General features: G+C 40.7%; 1 protein-coding gene across 2 annotated transcripts; it reads right to left on the reverse strand.

Annotated features, from left to right (window-relative positions):
• Positions 1 to 5,281: 5,281 nt before the first annotated feature.
• On the reverse strand, positions 5,282 to 16,894 carry POGLUT3 (protein O-glucosyltransferase 3). Of its 2 annotated transcripts, XM_062514640.1 has the most exons (9): positions 16,818 to 16,894; positions 16,663 to 16,781; positions 11,739 to 11,936; positions 11,055 to 11,341; positions 10,075 to 10,291; positions 8,526 to 8,722; positions 7,366 to 7,560; positions 6,262 to 6,366; positions 5,282 to 5,407 (listed from the first exon to the last, which is right to left on the reverse strand). In XM_062514640.1, the coding sequence occupies exons 1-9, from the start codon at positions 16,892 to 16,894 to the stop codon at positions 5,282 to 5,284; spliced, it is 1,521 nt and encodes a 506-aa protein (XP_062370624.1). The 2 variants fall into 2 exon arrangements, with proteins under 2 accessions (XP_062370624.1, XP_062370623.1); XM_062514639.1 differs by having other exon boundaries at positions 16,663 to 16,894.
• Positions 16,895 to 17,486: the final 592 nt, after the last annotated feature.

The following is a 17,486-nucleotide window of genomic DNA, read 5'->3' on the forward strand; positions in this document are numbered from 1 at the left end:
GAAAAATTTGGTGATAGTAACATGCAAGATGAAATCAGGTGTTGGACCTGCAGGATATTAATGTTTCGGTTTATCGTGGGTATCAGTTATGAGATGGCAGATTTCTGCAGCTGCAGTGGTGAAACAGCTTGGCTGGGCATTTTGGGAGACAAAGAATAGCTGAGTGTGGGCTACTGTTGACCCAAAGACAGGCAAAACCATCTGCAAATGGCAAACGACCTCTTTGAGGATCATAAACTACAAGGGAAGAAGCTAAGGTCTGATAAGCACAGCTTGAATTGATTGTCTGAATTCCAGACAGGTTCCGTCCAGGATAATGTACTCTGTGGGGTTTCAGCAGGGAAGTTCTCGTGTTTCACATGCCTTGTATGGCAAGAGGCCCTTCTGGCATTCTGCTGAGCTGTCTCGAGTCTCTCACACTATACTGTGAACCTGTGCTACAGATGGATCCTGATTCTTTTACTGCTGGGAGTGGGACAGGAATACGTCATGCTCGTTCACCAGTGGCCTACAGTATGCTGGCATTCAAGCATATACATCACTTGTAAATACATTCATATTCTCATTGACTGCTTAAAATCAATTACTTTGATGGTTCATAACTATATTCACAATATTTTACAATTGTCTCATACCTGTGAAGCATATATTCAGCTTCTTGAAAGAGCAGGTCTTGCACTTTCAGTCCAGGCCTGTAATGCCAAATCAATGTATCTCATTTCTGTCAAATCTATGTACTGCATGACTAGGATATATTGCGATAATGTATATTACTAAGGTAAAGTATTATATTATACATATTAATATTATAAAAGTGTAATTAATAATAATATGTAACTTTATAACCCTACAAGCCAACACAAAAGTACATGCAAAAGTTTGTCAGTATTATCAAGGGAGACATAACCATGAATAGTGTCAAAAGTGTCAGCACAGAAAAGCTACATTGCCTCTTGGAGACACGGAAGATCTGGCTTCATCCTTCTGCTATGTGACTAGATAAATGCTTGTTGTGTGACTGACATGTAGTTCACAGAATAATGAACATCTGGAGGTCGCATAGACCAAGCTTCATCCCCTTGGGGATAGCAGTTTAGGATTTTTTTTCCCTTATCTAATTGGAATTTCCTATTATGCAGCTTGTGTCTGTTGTTAGGATTTCTGCTGTGTCCTTGTGATAAGTCTTCTTCTAAGGCTGGCCTAACCCTGCTCACTCAGCTTGTCCTCATACATCATGTGCCCCATTGCCTTCATCACCCTGGTGGTCCATGTCCAGTGTGTTTTTTGTACAGGGGAGTCCAAAACTGAAAACAGGACTCCAGTTGCAATCTCAAAACAGCCTAGCAGGTGGGAAGAAAAAACTGCCTTGAGCTGCTGGCCACACTCCTGCTAGTACACCTCCTGCTTATCACTGCTCATATGACAGGACTCCATTAAGGAATGTGCTACAGATGTCTGATATGACTTCAAACAAACATGCAAATAATCCTTTTTCCCTTATTCTCACAGCAAAATCCAAAATTAATGCCATAACTGTGCGCAGTATAGCTTTTCCTATTAACAGCTCAACACAGAAGCACGGTACTCAAAACTCAAGTATTATTACTCATATAGCCTCATCAAAATGCTATGAAACCTCTCAGGCAAGAAGATTCTAGCCGTTAAATCCTCTGAACTTAAATCTTGCACTTCATCACTGCCCTCACAGACAAAATCTTTGCAAAACTGTAGTGCTAAAGGAGCTGATAATATCATAAGTTTATATAATGCTTCTTTTCCTTATTATAGTTTCTCTGAAAGCTTCTCAGGCGTGCTCCAACAGGTGATATATGTTTTACCTGTCAGCTCTCCTCCCTAACTAAATAATTTACTTTGTAATGTAATAAATGTCGGGCGTATGCTTCCCGGTGTGGATGCTTGAATCTAACATTCCATCAAACAAGCCCTGATTATAGGGTTTTTTAAAATTATGAATCTACAAGGCGGGCCTGGCACAATTCTGTCACGAAACCAGTATATTGGTCAACTTGAGGTAAATGTAAAAAAATACAGTCTATAAAATATATGAAACTGTATCTCCTTTATGTTCAACAGATCAAGATTTACTAGTTCTCATTTCAAGATGAAACTGAGGTTGGGTATTTCCAAATGTGGGTGCCTAAATATATTAGGACATACATATGACATAGCATAAAAGCAGTGTTCACTGTATGATGCTACTGTTAATGTTGAAGAAATCTGAAAATAAAGAACCTTAGGTAAAGACTCTGCCTTCCCCAACATTTCTGGAAGTCAAACCCCTTCTCTGCAGATCCCTGTGTTTGAAAACATTGGCCCTTGGCTTTGGGACATACTATTTCAAACAAATAAACCATGTCTCTGTCATCACCGGAAAATCCCTGATGAAAACAGAACAGGTTTTACTCTCTATTTAAAAACTGAAATTACTATAGCAAAATTTAGTACTGTGGCATGGTAACAGTTTTCCAAAATTACCACCACCAAGAGAGTTTTCCACCTTTGAACAGTCACTGTTCAAAAACTACCACATTTTAATACAAAGTCCAGTCTATATAAGCCACTTACAAGTTTTTGTTTAATGTATATATTACACTTTACATTCAAAACCAGGTTTTACTCAATATTTAGCATTTCCTGTAACACTCCAGGCCGATGGGTATCATCCTCTCATCAAACTCAAATAGATCTGACATCTTTTCTGGCCTGGTGGGGCAATTGTTACGATTGTTCTTCATTCCAATTTAAGTTGCATATAGTAGCACCAATGGAAAGAAGAGAGCCTGTGCCTTACCTTCTTTTACCTTTGGAAGAGCTATAGTCATCAACTGAACCAGGTTTTCTCAAATTACTATGGATTTGTAGTAGAAGTTCTACCATCTCTCAACTCTTTTTTTTAATTGCAGCAAGAAGATTAATGCAGTAATATTCTTCAGGATACTTCTTGCCTGTAAGCTATAAAAGCATCTGTAAGACACTCAGTTGACAAACTAGTCTTTGCTTTGAAGTGATGCTTATTACAAAAGCAAGGAATTTTTTGTGGTAGAAAATAATTAAGAATAGTTTCTTTTCCTTTTTATGAGGGAAGAAAGGAGGGAAAAAATATTCACATTTATTTATATTCATAATTTAGATTTTATCTGTTTCTTCTTTCAGTTTGAAAGACTTCTGTTTCAAGCTAGGCAAGTTTTCCTACATAGGTATTTCCAAAGAACCATGAGGTATGTGTCGTGACTCCCCCTGTTCTCTCCCATTTTAAAAAATAGAAATGAATCACTTTTGGACTCTTGAAGTATGTTGAAAACTTTGTTGTTCAAATGCTTACTTGCCTTTGCAGAGCACACCACCTCCACAAACACTGGTGAATATAAAAAGCACATGGCATAATGGGTAATTTCCCAAAACAAAATCATGTACTACAGTAAAAAATGACTGTTCACACAGAACAAAAGGGGAGCACATACTTTGTCTTAAGTGCCAGCTTCAGCAATGGAAATCTGTTCCTGAACTTTGATGTAGAAAATTTTATGTCAGATGAGTTGAACATGTATTTATAGCCAGAAGTTCTACGACTGATTTTCATGCTAAATAAAAATGCAACCACTGTAAATATGAGCATTAGAACCAGAACAAGGACGATTATGGATAGAGCAACGTGATACAGGCTTTTTTGTAACTGGCCTAATGTAATAAATGACTGATAGACAGTTGCATTGATCTCTTTAGAAAGCTAAAGTTCTTTCCATATTAAGTATACTGCCTTTCTTCCTGTTCTAATACAGAATTTTTATGCAATTTGCAGAGTAGAACCAAGAACGAAGCCTGCATGACATGTAGAGCACTAAATTTTTTGCACCAGATCAACCAGACAAGTCCACTGTCTTGAAGACTTCCATTCTTTTTTAGTGTAGGGAGAATTTGATATCCGTGAAAGCTTTTATCTGACTGTAGTTAGTCAGGAGCTGCTCAGGCATGCTGCATTAGCCAAGATAAAAATACAGAAATGGGTCCTTGTGGGCACTGGTCTTGGTATTGGTGTCTCCTTCCAGGACTATTTATGCATTTTGAAGTAGACAGACTTGGGCAAAAATCAACAGAGGTATTTGGAACTGCAACCAGGAGTAGGATTCTTCTTCTGCCCCATCCAAAGGCAGACTTTATCACAAAGGTATGACCAGATCCTTCTGTCCTTGTGAATTACACATTGCAAGCTTCATGGCTGCACGTGAACTTCAGCAGAAGAACTAAAAACCTCTTGTCCAGTCTGGAGCTAAGGCACCCTCTGGAAAAAACGACTTTGAATTACACCAAGGAGGACAACCCGCTTCCCAACTGGTTACACAGACTCTAACCCCTAGACTATTACACAGAAGTTAAACCTAGGTGGTCTAAAACTCTGCTAATGAATTTGATTTCACATAGTCTAGAATACTGTAGATGGGATTGTTGAACTAAGGCATCAGTGTTTCTCATGGCCTGAAATCCCCAAGTCCTTTTGTGGATCTGTGCCTACATTCACAGACAGTCACTGGCAGGGAATAGGTCTTTGGAGTGAGCACCCAAAGCACTGTGATTGTGACAGCTACAGAGTCTGTTTTAAAGTAGCTTTTAATTCTGTTGATTCACAGCCATGATGCTTATAAATATATTTTTCTAATCTCTCCCCCTCCTCTCCATTTTCCTCTAAAATTGATGAGTGTTATATCATCTTGTCTGTTACCCATCATAGACTGATGGGTACACAAAATAATCTGAAAGCATGATCAGATCTGATATCTGTAAATGTCAAATATTCATTTTCTTTGTCTAGTTTGAAAAATGTTTTGTATACAAGAAACAATCTAACACTGAGGTAAACTTTATGAAGAAATCATAACACTGTTTAATGTATCACAAATGCTCCTTTAGAAAAACTTGCACTGACTCATGGCAAGATCTTTTGTGGTGACTAGTTCCTCATAAAACTTCGGTAAATATGTCCCATCTGTAACACGAGCAGCTCTGTGCTCTTCTTCCTGATGATGCAGTACATCAAACAAATCCCCCAGACACTCCCCACTGCAGGATCAGTGTCTGTCTGGCGCTGGTCATGGAGCCAAAACTGTGAGAACCAACACTGTAGCTCAGAATGAGCATGAAAAAGGGTATGAAAATACAAGAAGAATATGTAACTAAGCACGTCTGGTACTGCATAAGTCTTAGATTTCACAGCTTAATTCCTGTTCTTGCATTTTAAGTGGGTAATTTTCTCCATCCAGTACAGTTACAGATCTTCCCTTAAAGGCTTTTTCCTGTGGCAACTGCACACTGAGTCCCTGTCATCAGGCTGAGGCACAAGTTCCATTCCGTCCCGTATTTCAGGTTTGCTGGCTTGGCGCTCGGCGTATTTCTGAAATATGTAAACAACATTTAAGAATGCTATAAGCACCAACATATAATTCATGAAGCACAGTTTTCCTCCTCCCTTCCACTCAGAAGCCTACCTTTATCCAGGCTCCTTATGTCATTGTTTACAACCTCTGCACAAGGTATCTTTGTAACACACCCACTAAGAGGCTACATTGCCTCTGAAAACCTCCTTTCATGTTTCTGCCTATTATTATGGTAACCTGAATATTGTCATCATTTGTGCTGAACCACTTTATGCAGATAATGCATAAAAATGCCATTTTTGTACACTGAATAGTTCCAAACTTTGTGTTAACCTGTGGCTCATGAAGCTGATGTCTAACTGCACAGCAGTACAGGAAAAAGAAATCCATACTTTCAGAGAGGATAAACTTCTTTCACTAGAGATTTCCATTTTCTAAGGAAGAAATGACTACTGAGCCTGCTTTATCCCTTACACTCTACTAGTCACACTTCTGGAACTTCTCCATGTATTAATTGTTTTGTAGTAGAGTAGCTCATGATGTAAGTGTGAGAAGTAGAAAGGGAAAAAAGAAGAAAAATGGGTATACATATTATCTCCTACAAAGACCTATTCAAAACCAAATACCAAGTGACAATGAGAACAGGATTGACTGGGGATGGGGGCAAAAAAAAAATCCCAATTTTATAAAATAACTATTATGTCAAGTAGCTTATTTAATGAGGAAGCAGGGTTTAGCAAAGCTCTTCACACTGATCTATGAATGATATGTATTTTGTCTGCTATTGGTCTAAGTAAGGACTGAATAAGAAATTTGCAGCATTGGTAGCAGTAGATGGGGGAAGAGTAATAAAGTGATCTATTGTACTCACCTGGAGCACTTTGTAATAGTAGCAGTAAAACCTGTGAGGCTGAAGTAATTCTCTTGCCATTAGTTGTCCTTCTTTAGCAATTTTTCTTGCTTCCTCATCATGCTCCTGGAAAATTCAGATTCAACAAATTAATAACAAAGCAATCAGTGAGTTACTCAAAGCCTGACTAGCATTAGAGGTTATATTAAATGGGCTATTCAAATCTGCAAATTTAATGCAATTACTGGTAGATTGCAAAGGCATAATTAAAATTGCAGATTTGTTTAAAAGTACTGGATTGCTTTTACTGTCACTACTGCTACCTTAGGGCTATCAATAACAACTTTCAGGACTAACTGTACAATTTTGAAAGCTCAGTTAATTACTGCTCTACCATTCTGTCCAAGCCACAAGCCCCTTCAAAATTAGATCTGATATCCCCCAGACCTACTTAGTTTTACAGAGGACAAAAACACAGCTGTTGTCCTGTCCAATGCAATGAAATTCAATATCATCTTTTTAAAAATAACTGCATGAATTCATGTACTTACTCTCAAGCTTTTTAGGTCTATGTTTCAAAGCTTTTAGTAATCTCTTCTGGTTCTGTAGGCAGAATTATAGTACTCTCAGAAGAGAAACTCCTCCTGTGTTTTTTTTAACCTTACAAATGGTGTTTTCAATCACACAGTTGCATCTGTTTGCTTACAGGATCCCATCCTCTCACTCTGAGCATGTTACAGAAAGCAGCACTTTTTGGTACATTCAAACAGAACATGCAGTAACTTCTGGTCTAGTCATGGCCTAAAAGACCTATAGCATTAATTAAGTAGTATCTAGGAATCTGGTTGTTTCTTTCATAATTACCTTAGTCAGTATACTAAGGCTCTGACTCATGAAGTCTTCTGCTCATACCTAAAATGAACACTGACTTATAGCCCAAAATAGAGATGGTTACATTAAATAAGGGCTTCCCATTTTATACCAGCAACAAAATGTACTTCCTTTATTCCAGGATCTCAGCAGCATTCATGCAAAATACATATGTGCAAATACAAAAGAAGAGACTATTAAGAGTAATTGTTTACATGTTTATCACTTCGAACTTGAATCAATAATGGAACTTACCTTAGCCCATTTTATTTTCTCTAGCAAGTCCTCTAAGTTTCTCTTAACTGGAACATAATGTTTCCAAGGTTTTAATCCAATATAAAAGTGTTCATAGTACTGGGAATCTTGCTTCAATACCAGGCTGTCACCCAGCAAGAGGTATGGAAACCTGTAAGCTGCTACAGTGCCATCTACATTCACTTGGTATTTGTACTACAGCATGAAGAGAGGGGAAAAAAAAGGTGAAATGTTTTGTATCAGAATGGGAACACTGTATAAAGTATTATTTTAACAGGCAAGAAGTATTCATGTTTATTAATTTTCATCTTCAAACTCATTTTAGTGTTAAGCACATGTAGTTTCATGGTCTTCTGGATAACACAATGGAAAAAGGATTTGTTTTCAACATCAGGCTGACAGTCAAGAACCTTTGTGTCACATGAACTGCCTGATGAGTATCCTACTGAAGTGTCCTGGGATAGAGCAAGGGCCACAGCAGGGAAGGAAATAAAACTAATCTATACCCCAATTCAAACAGAGTAAATTTGTTCTGACTTAACATTATTATGTAGAATAATCTGAAATGTATTACTATATAAAATAAGCTGAAAAATACTAAAAGTAACCGTGAAGGTACTGCTTTGGCAGATTTCTTGGCTGTTACAGCATTTTTGAAATAGTGATCTTTGGAACAGAATTTCAATTGCTATATATTATAATGGCTTTATACAAGACTCTGTCCCCTCTTCTTTCTATGCCTCTCTTGCAGAAGAATTTGTATGTTAAGGAACAACAAAAACACTCATCTCTTTTTCTAATTTGTCACCACAAAGACTCTGACATCCATAGCATACTTGCAATGGATGCAAGTTGTGTCCATTGTTTTCATATTCACCCCAAATAAAAGAAATCCTGATGGTGAGAAATCCAATTTCTCAGTCTATTAAAAAATAAAAATAAGACAAGATGTCTTTCTAAAGGTCTTTCTTGGCCTTCTTTACAAGTGTGTCACACTAGGACATTGATTACAGGTGGTTTATCTACGCTGCATGAACCCATGCTCCTACAGCAGTAAATTGTTTTGTTTACTGAAAAGTATTAACAAAAGTAAGCCCTGTCTTTTCAGCTGGTAAGAACTCGACAGCAAAATTAATCCAAAACTGTAATTTGATTGCTACCTTAAAGAAGTCAAAGAAACCCATCAGCTGAGCCTTCCCCAGCTCTTTCTCTTTTTCTCTGAAGAAGAAATATCCAGTTATTCCAGCATCTAGTAGCTCTGGATTTTCCTTGGATAACTTGACAAGATGGAGACGTTCTTCTCGGCTGTCTCGACCTCTGAATAAAGCCCGCTCAGTTTTGTTCTCCCAGAAGGGGCCTGTGAGCAGTGAGTGATAAGGCAAAAGCAAACAGTGAAATGTTCAGGATCTGTTCAATGCAAATAAGAAACTTGGTTTGACAGTGGCATTACACTTGAGACATGGTAGGACAGGCATAGCTTTCCATAACCACTTATTAATCACAGCGTTAAACTCCCAATTCTGGTTTGAATTTTGGAATGAGAAACTCATAAAAGGAAAATCAGAGAATTGTTTTTCCACTCAACAATTTTGTATTTCAATAACTTCAACTATCTTGAAAGCTACATAAGGGATTACAGTAAAATATGTAAGGAAAATACTAAAAATTAAAGCAATTCTCCATCCATAAAGCCTGTCACAAAAACCAAATTGCTTTAGTAAAATCCACTTCTGTTACCCAGCAATTTAGTTAGGTCCTTGAAGAACTACTTAATGATGCCTTAAGAAAGAAAATAAATGACCATACTGTGTCCTCTAAAATACTCAGCAAGAGTCTGAAAGACTTAATCTCTGCTTACTGCCTACTTTTAAAACCATTAACTATGCCCTTCCTTACCTTTCTGCTGAAAATTTCCCTAAAGGACCTACTAAATTGAGTAGTCTCTTACTGTCTCCTAATTGGAAAAGCAGCTGCACTAAATAAGTAAACACACAATGCCTCAAACTAATAATTTAATTGAAATATTTAATTTAAAAACTAATAAAGAAAAGAGTAACTGAGAACTAATTAAATAAAAAGAAATAACTTTCCACTCCAGTTTTACTCCTTAGGTATTGCTTATGCCATTTGTTTGATCCCTAAGTACTCTTTAATTTCCTGAGGGGCAGGAAGACACCTGTCAGTAAAGCTGACTCTTCTTTCAAAGCCAGAAAATCAATTCCAGAGATCTCACTCTGAGGTATTTTTTCATAAAGACAATGCTTTCTTGCTTGAAAGAGGCTACAGCATAGCCTTACGTCAGCTTGCTTCTTTCAGGATTCAAACTAAATCTTTGCAAACAGAACACTGGGCCACAACACGGTCAGGAAAAAGGTTAATTTTTGATTAGAAGAAACATATTTGAGTCCTTTACTGAGGAGAAAGGCCTTTTATCTACATTTAGTTTTCCTTTGCCAGGCCACAGTAGGTATCTTCTGGATACCTTTAATGTAAAATTCACATTTATTGCAAAGTGGACTTCTTAAATTTTGGTTCTAAATTATATGCCTGCTTAGTGGCAGTGTTGAAAAGTGTTTGCAACCTGTAAAGACTAAGCTGCTTGTATTCAGAGACATCCTAGTGAACTGAAGACTTTAACACATTATTTGAACGCAATTTGCTTCTTTGATGGAAATCAAAAATTCTTTTTAAATCCACACTCTAATTCACCTGTATTTCCCTGAATGGAAAGGAGATCATTGGTGACTCCGCGCAGGGTTTCCAGAGTTGAGTGGGTTACATCATACGTCGGCAGGACGATATCTCTGGAATCCACAGAGCCACACCAGGAGATGACAGGTAGAGGACCGGGTGTATCATTAGCTTTCCGATGCTCCACTGGCCAGTCTCCAACATTGAGATAAAACTCCACGTCAGGAAGGCGAACCTAAACGCGTACCCAAGAAAGGATAGTAACACAGAGAAGCTGTTTGTCACTCTTACCTCTGCTCCTCAGCTCTCCCATGCCACACAGACTCGGTGCACCTACTGGATACTCATAGATTTAGCTGTGCTTAATGTATGAATTCCAAGCTTCTGCCCTGCAAGCAAGTATGAAAGGAACACCCAGAGGCCACAAAACAGTTGGGCCTTAGCCCTTGCAGCTGTCCAAGCATTTTCATTACTGCCAGGGCCAGCCTCCACGCAGTACTCCTAACACATAGCGCTGTCTTGATGGAAAAACAAATGTCAAATCTTACTTCAGGAATTACACACCTGGAGATACAACAATTGCAGTACTGCCATATTTAAATATGTTTAGCCTGGACAAGAGATGACTGAGAGGGGATCTCATCCTTCCTTACAAATATCTTAGGGGCACGTGTCAAGTGCATGGGGCCAGACTCTTTCCAATGGTGCTCAGTGACAGGACAAGGGGAAACAGGCACATACTTAAACACAGGAAGTGCCATCTGAATATGAGGGAAAACTTCCTTACTGTGAGGATGACGGAGCCACGGAACAGACTGCCCAGACAGGCTGCGGATATTCAAAACCCACCCCGGAGGTGATCCTGTGCAACCAGTTCTGGGTGAACCTGCTTTGGCAGGGGAGCTGGACTAGGTGTTCTCCAGAGGTCCCTTCCCACCCCAACCACCCTGTGATTCTGTGATACTGCCTTAGCAGTCTGACGTGATCCAAACCGATACCTTCCTGGCCAGTGACAGGAACATTTCATCGGAGAACATTTTGAAGTCTGTGTACTTCCCCAGGGAGCGCCGGTAGATGTGATTATCCAGAATAGTGTAATGAACAATAGCACCTCTTGTTTGGCTGAACTTGGCTGGGATTTCCTTAAGCATTCGCTGCAGGTCAATGGTGGGAAACGAAATGAAGTCTTCTGTAATCTGAGGTTCTTGGGATGGACAGGACATCATGTCCTGCCAGACCTCGGGGTCTTCTTCAGGACAGTCACAGTATTCATGATAAACTGGCTCTGTGGAGAACAAAGCACCCAGAGTCTATATTTGTGATTCTACAGCACACATAATTTATACATTACAGTGGCTTGGCATTTTTATACCATGTTTTATACATGGTATTTCTACATGGTGTGATTTTCCCAGTTTTCCTGGGAAATCATCTTTCTTATAATTTCTGGAATTCTGCACAGTAGCTAAGAAAACAGGAACATTCTTCTCTTTTCAGAAATACAAGCGTTTGTATCATCAGGGTGAAATTATTCTGCTAAATGAAGCTCCGTTTCTGTGAACCTGCCAAGCACATGAGGGATTCAGAACTGTGTGAGCTGTCCACAGCCCAGGTACTGCAGCTTCAAATGTATCCTAATTCAGAACTTTGACACATTACATTATATCAAAAAATACCCTTACCTTTCAAAATATAAGGTGATTTAGCCACATGCTGATCACCATAAAGTATCTCAATTTTTAAGCCTTTTGTGACACTTCCATACATCCGATACCGCATAAGGAATGTACCATCGTTTCTATCCAAAGGCCGAGGGGTGTAAATTCTGGCAGCTTCCTTTGGAGAAAGTGCTTTAATTACCACTTTAAACTGCGTTCTCCCTGGCATGAAGAAAATAAAACCAGACAAAATCACTTCAAGCTATTAGAATCACATCTATTAAACACAGGTAAGGAGCAAATGCCACTGAATTAAGACCACAGAATTTAATTTATTTTTCACTACAATTTTTTAATTATACTGAGTTGGTAAGACTAGTTTTCAGTGATGAAATATCATCCTACCAAATATTCTTAGTCACTGCACACCTCTAAATGGAAAACCTGCAGGTGTAGATAAAAAGTTAGATATTTGATTACAAGACAGAAGGAAAGGCTAACAGTATTTTGAAGTTAAGATTAGGTTTTATCCTAAGTTTTGAAGTTAGTGCTCTGAGGAACAATAATTTCCTCTGGAGTAAGAAAGACAGGAAACCAAGTTAAAGTAACAGGAGAAAAGAATACTTGCCAGCTTGTGGAAAGGCAGTTGCAGCATGCAGGAGTCACATACAAATTGTTCAGCTTTGGGCTGCTGCTGACTGTCTTGCACATTTAAAGTCCCAGCTACTGAAAAGCAGGGATAAGAGAATGATAGTAGAGATGTTCCCTGGACATCTGTCTGATCTGTGCTTAAAGATCACCAGCATTTCATCATGAATGCACTAAGGTATGGAATAATTCATGGACAATATGAGTATTCATAAACATAAATCTGTTATACTCTTTAATTCTATCACAGGTGGTCACTGTCAACTTTATTAATAAAAAAGAGGGGAAAAAATTATTCATGAAGTGTGACAGTCTAAGCATTGTGAACTGAAAAAATCCAACAAATGCTACCACCAAATAATATACAGAAATAAATGAAACTGAAAAAATCCAGACAAAATCAAGATGTTACTAAAATTTGAATATGTCCCAACAGCATGTCACTGTTAACTCCATACTTTGCATCCACAGATAAATGCACTAATATAGTAGCAGTCTTCTAATGATCAATCATGTCTCCCTCTGGATCTTGAAACTGGATCCAAGTCAAATACTGTGCAAGAATATTCAGATTAAATGGCTCTCCCAAAGGAATGAACTTCTCAGCCTCTAAAGGTCTCTGCAAGTCACAACCACCATTTTTAACTCGCTTCAAAGTAGCTGACTTTAACCTCTCCCTGTGATTATCACCTAGCATTATTTGGATGAAGTATTCAAATCCAGTGCATGTCATGAGGTTCACAAAGAAAACAGTTTCCTGTTGTTACCATGCCTTTGTCTCCTTGTATTTATTTTATTAAAAAGCACTTTTACTGGGTTTAGTGATTTCCTGCTGAAGAAAAGTAAGTTTTCAGTTGTGATAAAAATGAGTTAATATTAAGAAATCACAAGTCAAATATTACTGAATTTTATATCCTTGTCCTCACCTACAGGAAATAACTACATGGGTCTTTCTCCCAGCTGGTTATGTAAATCCTGCTCTAGACATGAGGGGCCCTTGATCTACCCAAAGGATATGTTAGATTTAGGTGGTGGCACCTTAAACATAGAAATCTGGTAAGAGAAGTGACTGATAACAAAGCTCTTTGAAAAAAAGCTAACTCCACTGAAAGTGAAAGGGAAGAAAAATGAGACAGAATATTTAATGCAAGTACAAAAAATTCATTGGAGGCAACAGACCTCTTCTTTGTAACTTACAACATCCACTGCATAATGGGGCCAAGGCCTCTACAGCATACTTAATCATAAAAGCTTCTTGCTGAGTTTTATTTTTTATTTGGAGGAAGTTACCATGGTACTTTCACTCATGTTTTTTTGTTTTTCTCAGTCCAAAGGAATTATAAAAGAAAAATGTGTTCTTGTTGAATTGGCGATGCTAGTACTTCTCTGTTACCCTGAAAATGTGCCTGGGACATCATTTTAAGCACAAAATAATTTCCCAGTACTGAAGAGAGACTGAAATATAAACACAGTCAAAATGGGACTCTTTTAGCAATCCAGATAATGATACCTGCTTTATGAATTTTTTTTCTTCTGTGCGGCTTGCAAAAGAGGTATGCTACACATGGAGGAACAAGTGAAGAAATGGAGGGAAAGAGGGAAAAGGTAACAAGATACTGATTTAGGCAAATTGCTAGGGAAGAACAAAAAGACCTAGTCACCCTATTTCTGACACATGCTGAAGAGAAAGTAAAAGACCTGAAAAAATGATTTTTTGATTCAACTGTTTTACTGAAATTGTTGCTGGTTACTTTCACAGATGGAAATCACAAAATCAACGGAGTCACTAAAGAGACACAGATTATTCGCCTACACTTTCAGGGTCAGATGCAAGAGCATATATCCAGTAACAAACACAGCTCTTGTGTGTGACCATCACAAAAGCCCAGAGATCATGGTCAACCAAAGACCCAAAGGGAGGTCCTGCAGTGCCCAGGTATGAAGGTGAGTGAACTGAGATGTACAACTCTCTTTGGAAGCACTGGAACAAGAGCTGGAAGAAGCATGCCCTGGTCTTTGAAAGCATTTGGTGAAACCTGCAAGAATACCTGGGAGGCCTTGAAAAATATTTCTTAGTCAGAGTATGCAGATCACCTAAACAGTTAACAGCTGATTTTATCATGGTCAATAGTATATAAAGACATAGCTGGCAGTCGTTAAACTGAGGATAAAACCTAGCAGAAAAGAAAGATAAGGCGTATCCGAGTATCCAAAGAAAAAAAAAATCTATGCAATTTACTCAACTTACACTAAAAGAAAGTTCTGTATTTTCAGCAGGGGTTTTCTTAATATTTCTTAATTTTTCTAGGGAAAGAATGAATTCTGCATAATTTGACATCTTTCTACAAAGGCAGGTCAAACAGTTACAGCATCCGAGTCGAAATTCCAGTGTAATGTGCAATGGTGCATATCAATTCTGGTGAACAGACTTGACATTCAGGAAACAAATATGGATTTAAAATCTACTAATTATGCTATACAAGTTTTATAATTGATCCAGTAAGTCCTGAACCACTTGACTGGAATTCTAATGCACACAAAAACCAATTTAATATATTTGGACAAATTTCACAGATGTGATGCCTTAACCATAGCTGTGCTGCTCTGATCACAGTGTTCCTGTTTTGCAATGGAGGTGATAATATGGATTTTTTGCTATCTCAGCAGGTATGTTTTGAGATGCACTTAGTTTATATTGGAAAGTGGTGACTGAATAAATATTGTTAATTGTAATTCTTAATGACATTTTACAGATTTGAAGATTTTAAATCATTAGAGAACAGAAGTTTATAGCCAGGGTCTCTGTGAACACTTTAAACAGTGCTCATGCACTGGACTATGATCAACTCTACCACTATTTTTTTTAAGGATCCTTGGCACTCTCCTAAACAATTCTTGGCATGGGACAGCAGTTAGCACAGGCTGAGGCAACACCTCTTCCCTGCTGGCAGCACGCATGCTCTGCCTTTGACTGGAGGCCACAGCAGGTCATGGGATGAATGGAGATCACTCCATGCCAGGTGGCATTGGAAACTTTCCTGGGACACTGAATTTATTAACATAAACACAAACACACACGAACACACTGCAATCAAAACTAGGTTCTCAGTACCCATGTCCTACCAGTTTATCTTGGAAGACTTACACCAGCACGAGAATCCAATTGAACTTCACACCTTTTCACCTTTAGCAACCTGTTGTTTGAACCCAAGGCTCCTCCTGTGCAGCTCTCATTCTCCACTGCGCTGGCAGTGAGTGTGCACTCGCATTCTGGACTGCAACTACAAAACTGCGCTGATATCCAGCACCAAGCTGCAACAGCAGATGAAGAATGTCCAGACCTGAAATATCTGAAGTATCCACGCTTCTGTCAGACTGAAGACATACCCTGTATAATATAAGTCTACTCTTAAATTCTGCAAGCAGCAGCTTTCTAACTAACGAGACATGAAGAGGCCGTGCACACTTGGTAGGTGCCTTCTCAGAACCATCTCTGTGAACAGTAAATAATACACAGCAAGTGAAGCAGCTTCTACTCTATGTAAATTAGCAACACAGGATTTCCTCTGGGGCTGTCTCAGGGTTATCGTCATTATGGAATCTGTGACACAAAAGTAACTTTTATTACAAATTTGATGTATTAATATTGAGCATGTGGCATTAACTTGCAGCAGCAAACAGCTGACTGGCACCATACCACTGGCCTGCAAGAACAAACCCAATTCCCACCCTCAGGAGAAGTGTCACGGGATGATGGTTTGTGCTTGTGCTGAGTAAACAACAAATGAAAATTACTCCTTAACGGAGCAGCAGTAGGATAACAGAGCCCAGAGGGCTCTGCTGACGGATACAGAAATTTTAAGCAACTGGTCTGTGTGCGGCATTAAAAATAATCACGTTACCGCTTCCCAGCTGTGCACTGGGATTTTACTTCCACTACTCTAGGAGGACTGGTTCTTTCCGAGCTTACTGTTTCTCTGCTATAAATTCCATACTGTTCAGAGCAGATCACTGGGGAGAGCGGAGGAGGCGCTGGGCAGCACCAGAAGAAAGCAGGGTCCGACCATGCGGTGCGCTTGGACTCCTGCGTGTCCCGGGCGGTGCGGGACCGGGAACAGCGATGGCACAGCCACGGGCACAGAATGGGGGATGGAAGGAAGAAAGGAATGAAGGAAGGAATGAAGCAAGCAAGGAGAAGGGGAAGAGGCGGGCACCTCCAGCCAAGTTCTGCGGCGAAAGCGCAGCCCGGGGCAGGGTCTCCATTCCGCACCCCTCCCGCCCCGGAGCACACGATGGGTACCTGGCGGGGAGCGGGAGAAGTTGCGTCCGGCCGCGCTGACCGCCCGGATGTAGAAGTACCGCACGGGCACGGTGAGCCCCGCCTCCAGCCCGGGGCCCCACGCCAGGCTCCGCTCGGCGCTGACCGGGTCCAGGGGCTCCGCGGGCTCCGCCGACTCCACCGCCCGCAGCAGCAGCAGCAGCAGCAGCAGCCCCGCGGCGCCCAGCAGCACCAGCAGCCCGCGGCTCCCCATCGCCCTGCGGCCCCACCGCGCCCGCTCCGAGCGGGGTCCGGGCCCTCCTCGGGCCCTGCGCGGCCCCCGCCCGCTCCCCGCCCCGCGGGGCGGCCCGACGGGGCCGGGGCCGGCCAGGGCCGGAGGGAGGTGAGGAGGGGCCCGGGCTGCCCCCGGGCGGCTTAATCCGGCCCCTCCTTTCCTCGCTCTCCTCCCGCGGGCAGTCCCGCCGTGTCCCCAGGGAAGTCGGGGGGTGAGAGGCTGCCCCAGCCCAGCCCGGCCCGTGTACGCCGGGACCGTGCCCTGCCCGCGGGGCTCAGGCACGGGACGGGCTGGGAGCCGGGCACTTCCCAGAGCCGCGGGAAATACAACGCAGAAATACAGCACGGCGATACAGGACAGCGATACAGGACAGTGATACAGCCGCTGCGGGAGCGGGGAGCGGGGAGCGGGCTCGGACCCGCTGCTCTGCCTGTCCCGAGAGGTTTTCTTTCCCTGACTGTGGGCGCTTTGCGGGACGCGCTGGGGAGCAGATGATCGGGGGTGTGTGGACCCTTCTCCTCAAAGAACAGGTTACCTGTGGTTATAGGATACAACTCAGCCGGCAGCTGAA

The sequence above is a fragment of the Cinclus cinclus genome, chromosome 2 (genome assembly GCF_963662255.1).
Source record: "Cinclus cinclus chromosome 2, bCinCin1.1, whole genome shotgun sequence".
In the NCBI taxonomy this organism is placed as follows: Eukaryota; Metazoa; Chordata; class Aves; order Passeriformes; family Cinclidae; genus Cinclus; species Cinclus cinclus.